Source organism: Alligator sinensis, unplaced genomic scaffold (genome assembly GCF_000455745.1).
Source record: "Alligator sinensis unplaced genomic scaffold, ASM45574v1 scaffold761_1, whole genome shotgun sequence".
In the NCBI taxonomy this organism is placed as follows: domain Eukaryota; kingdom Metazoa; phylum Chordata; order Crocodylia; family Alligatoridae; genus Alligator; species Alligator sinensis.
In genome coordinates this window covers 44,065-47,549 of record NW_005842195.1, presented here as the reverse complement: position 1 = coordinate 47,549, position 3,485 = coordinate 44,065, and the positions used below count along the sequence as shown (strand labels likewise).

General features: G+C 38.4%; 1 protein-coding gene across 4 annotated transcripts in view; it reads right to left on the bottom strand.

Annotated features, from left to right (window-relative positions):
* Window positions 1-7: 7 nt before the first annotated feature.
* Window positions 8-3,485, bottom strand: part of UCHL5 (ubiquitin C-terminal hydrolase L5) — a 35,127-nt gene continuing 31,649 nt past the window's right edge. For 3 of the 4 annotated variants that reach the window (XM_006026495.3, XM_025207434.1, XM_025207435.1), the window contains one exon: window positions 1,596-1,740. In XM_006026495.3, the coding sequence (XP_006026557.1) occupies window positions 1,696-1,740 (45 nt within the window). In that variant the 3' untranslated portion in view covers window positions 1,596-1,695. Of the gene's footprint in view, window positions 1,741-3,393; window positions 3,440-3,485 lie in introns of all 4 variants that reach the window. The other variant, XM_014521239.2, reaches the window with a different exon arrangement.

Here is a 3,485-nt window from a genome sequence, read left to right as displayed (position 1 = left end):
GCCCCCCCCCCCCCCCCCCCGGGGGGCCAGCCAGTGGCAGGCGGGGGGAAGAGAGGGCAGAGGCCATATGCGGAGCGGCAGCAGCACAGAGTGAGGTGTGGCAGCAGCAGTGACCATGTGCGAGCTTTCCCTGACCCTCTCCCTGCATCTGGCCGGCCAGAAATTCCAGTTAGTGAAGTATTCTGGTTATTTAAATGCCAGGTAACAAGGATTTTACTGTAGTATAAACACCTTAAGCCATTTTAAGCAGACCTGTTATTTTACTAACAAAGATAATAATTTCAGTATGAACAACAAGCTGATGGCTATTTTTCTCAGACAGAATATTTAGGCTGGAAGGGACTTCAGGAGTGCCAAGTTTCAGATCTATCTAGTCCAGTGGATCTCAAACTTTTTAGACTCAAGACACCCTTTACTAGCCTTGAAAATGCCAGCTCTTAAGTTTTCACTCCATTTTTGACTACAGAAAAAAATAGAGGAATTCTTCTGTTGGAAGGTAGACCACAGCAGGTCAGCATATTTTGAACTCTGTGGATTCTTATTTTAAGTCTCTGGTTTTAATTTTATGAATTTTCACATACCTAAACAATGCTAACACTGTGTGGTACCCCATGGCATCCTTCAAAGGGTATCAAGGCACCTCAAGGTGCCATGGTTGAGAATCACTGATCTAATTTGTTCTCCTACTCAAGGCAAGATTATCCCTAACAAAAATTACCCGAGTCAAGTGTCTATTTAACCTGCTCTTAAATCTGCTTCCCAAGATTTGTGTCTGCCATTAAAAAAAATTTGGTATTTTCAAGTCTTTGATTAATTCTGTTTTTGAGGGGGAAAAAGTCTGTCAAAGTATAGGTTGAAAAAGTTAAAATTAACAGACTATTAAATAAATAATATTTGTAATGCCTCTTCAAAAATACTGTGAACTTCATTACATCAAACTTGCAATGCTCCATTCAAGCAGCCAATACTTCCTATGCCAAAAGTTGTCACATTGTCCTATAATAAAGCTGCAAAACACAACCTGAAGAAAGTTTGCCAAAATAAAAATGGGAATATTTATTATCTTTTCTACTAAAGCAATGCAGATCTTTTGAGATTATACATTGGTCTTTGCAAATGTTTCCATAGCTTAATTCATACTTTTCAACTCTATAAAAAAAGAAAAAAAAAAAAAAAAAAATCAGACAATGTTCATAAAAACCAAAAACACAAGGGAAGTCGCTGAACAGACAGAGACTATTATAACTGTTAGTGGTGATGAGCAGAGAAAGCTCAACCATTATTTTGAATTGCTGACACTCTCTGTATCATTATATATCCAAGTCCTTACCATGGGACAAGATATTGAAAATATTTTGTTAGAAAAAAAATTAGAAGGTATGAATACATTATTTTGCACATTTTTAGGTCTATAACACTGGCAGTTCTATTTCCCAAGAAGCCATGAGAAATCAGATGCAACTGTCAAATAATGAAGTTTGATCAAGAGAATATAGACATTATTTAGTAGGTACACATGCACATGATGCAAGGGAAGAAGTATTTATAGGCCCATGAATACAGTACAAGACAAACTGTTACAACTGTCAAACGTGCGCTGGACATATCTGAAGTTTATGAAAAGCCTCGCAGTCTTATTTGTTGTCCTGAAAACAGTATAAGCACATTGTTTTATGTATTTTTCCAAAATTATCTTCACTTGGCCTCCTGAGCTTTCTTGGCATTCTGTTTTTCTTTTGCCTAGAAGGCAAAGATGGAAACCAAATTAAAGTGCAGTAAGAATACATCCTATATTTTTCTGTAACTCAAAATAAGTTCACAAATCATACAATATAATATCCACTATACGTCATGCCAGAACTTCTAAAACAAGATTTAGACGCTTGAATGCCCTAATACTACTCAGAAGCAGATACAAGGCTTTAAAAAAAAAACCCATGTTGGAGCTTAAATTTATCGACCAAAAAGGACATTAAGTGACCCAGTTACTTTTCAAGGAAAGATATAATCTTAGATATTTGTATTTCTGTTCTCATTTCACCAACTTAGACAATGTGCCTAACAGATTTTTTTATTGCTTTGGAATTTATCTTCTCATGTTGCTTATTGCCCATCTGAAAATCATAATCTTTTGGGTAAACATTCATAAGTGGATCCATACGTCATTGGAAACTTTTTGCAAAAGATGATTCTGAGGAACACAAGGGACCAATAGCAGATTGGAAATGGTCTAAGATAAAATTGGGGACAGGAACTCCATACTGACTGTAAATGGTGCATGAAAGGGTTTGCAGATGAAAGGGTGACGGCAGGCAATCAAAGGTGAGCTCTTTATGTTGTCATGCTGTTATAGCCACACACCTGCCTAAAGCGTCCAACAGCCACTCGGAAAGCAATCTGCATGACTTAGTTGTACTGTTCCATCCTTTTAACTATAGAATGGCGGACAACAGACATCTGCTACAAGACTTTAGCAGGCTTGGTAACCCTTCACTTACTATGAGGGCAATCCTGATCAACATCAGTATACCAGACTTCTCAGACTACTTCTAAAAAACAAAATTTTATTTCTAGACAATTTAAAATCCATTCTTATAAGCAGATTGTGGAAGATCTTACTATTGCAAGTTACTATTGTCTTGCACTGATACCAGTTCTAGGGTTACTATTTCCTCTGGTGAAAAAGATAAGAAACCTTTGGGAAGCAAGGAAGACTGCAATGTGGCTGCCAAAATTCTGATTTACCGGATAATAGTTATCTGGCAAAAATTAACAGTGAGGAGCAAGTTCAGTTGCTGGGACACTATGGGAATTGGCTTGCATGGACTACTCCCCAGCAAACTCAAAAATACCATGGCAGCATATGACAGGAGATATGGCTAGGCTATCTTACATTAGGTCAGTGGCAGTGAAATTGTGATGGGGCCTTATAAAAAGAGAACTGCCTGATCTTTCTATGGCATCACTTGTTAATGTCAGCCAAGAGGTCTCAAGTAAGAAAAGAACGCACATCCTTCCTTTAGAAGGAATCATCCTAATGAGGGACTGATTCCTTCTAAAGGCAGTACCAGTACACAGGGACTCTTAGAATCATGGTGGTTGCTAATGCAAGTCTAGATTTTCCCCATATCATATATATACTAGTATCATACTATGGTCCATGTTGGCTTTGGTGCCATGTCTTTACTCTAGGCCCCAATCTTGTGCTGTGCATCTGCTGGAAGCCGTGTCCATTGATGTTTCCTTCAATACTTGTTGGATTTTGATAATCATTTCATCTGGGTTTGAAGTACTTTCCCTGACTGCTCCAGGAAGAAGAGCCTAAGTCCCAGAACTTGAGTTCTTCAAGAGAAGACTGACACACTGTGCATCCATTAGCTATAAGACTCTCACCCAAGCAAGGTCATCTGCTATACCCATTTGGTATTGGATCAGGCAGCTGCAAGAAAAACAGAACCTGAAGCCCAAAGGTTTAGGGTTCAACA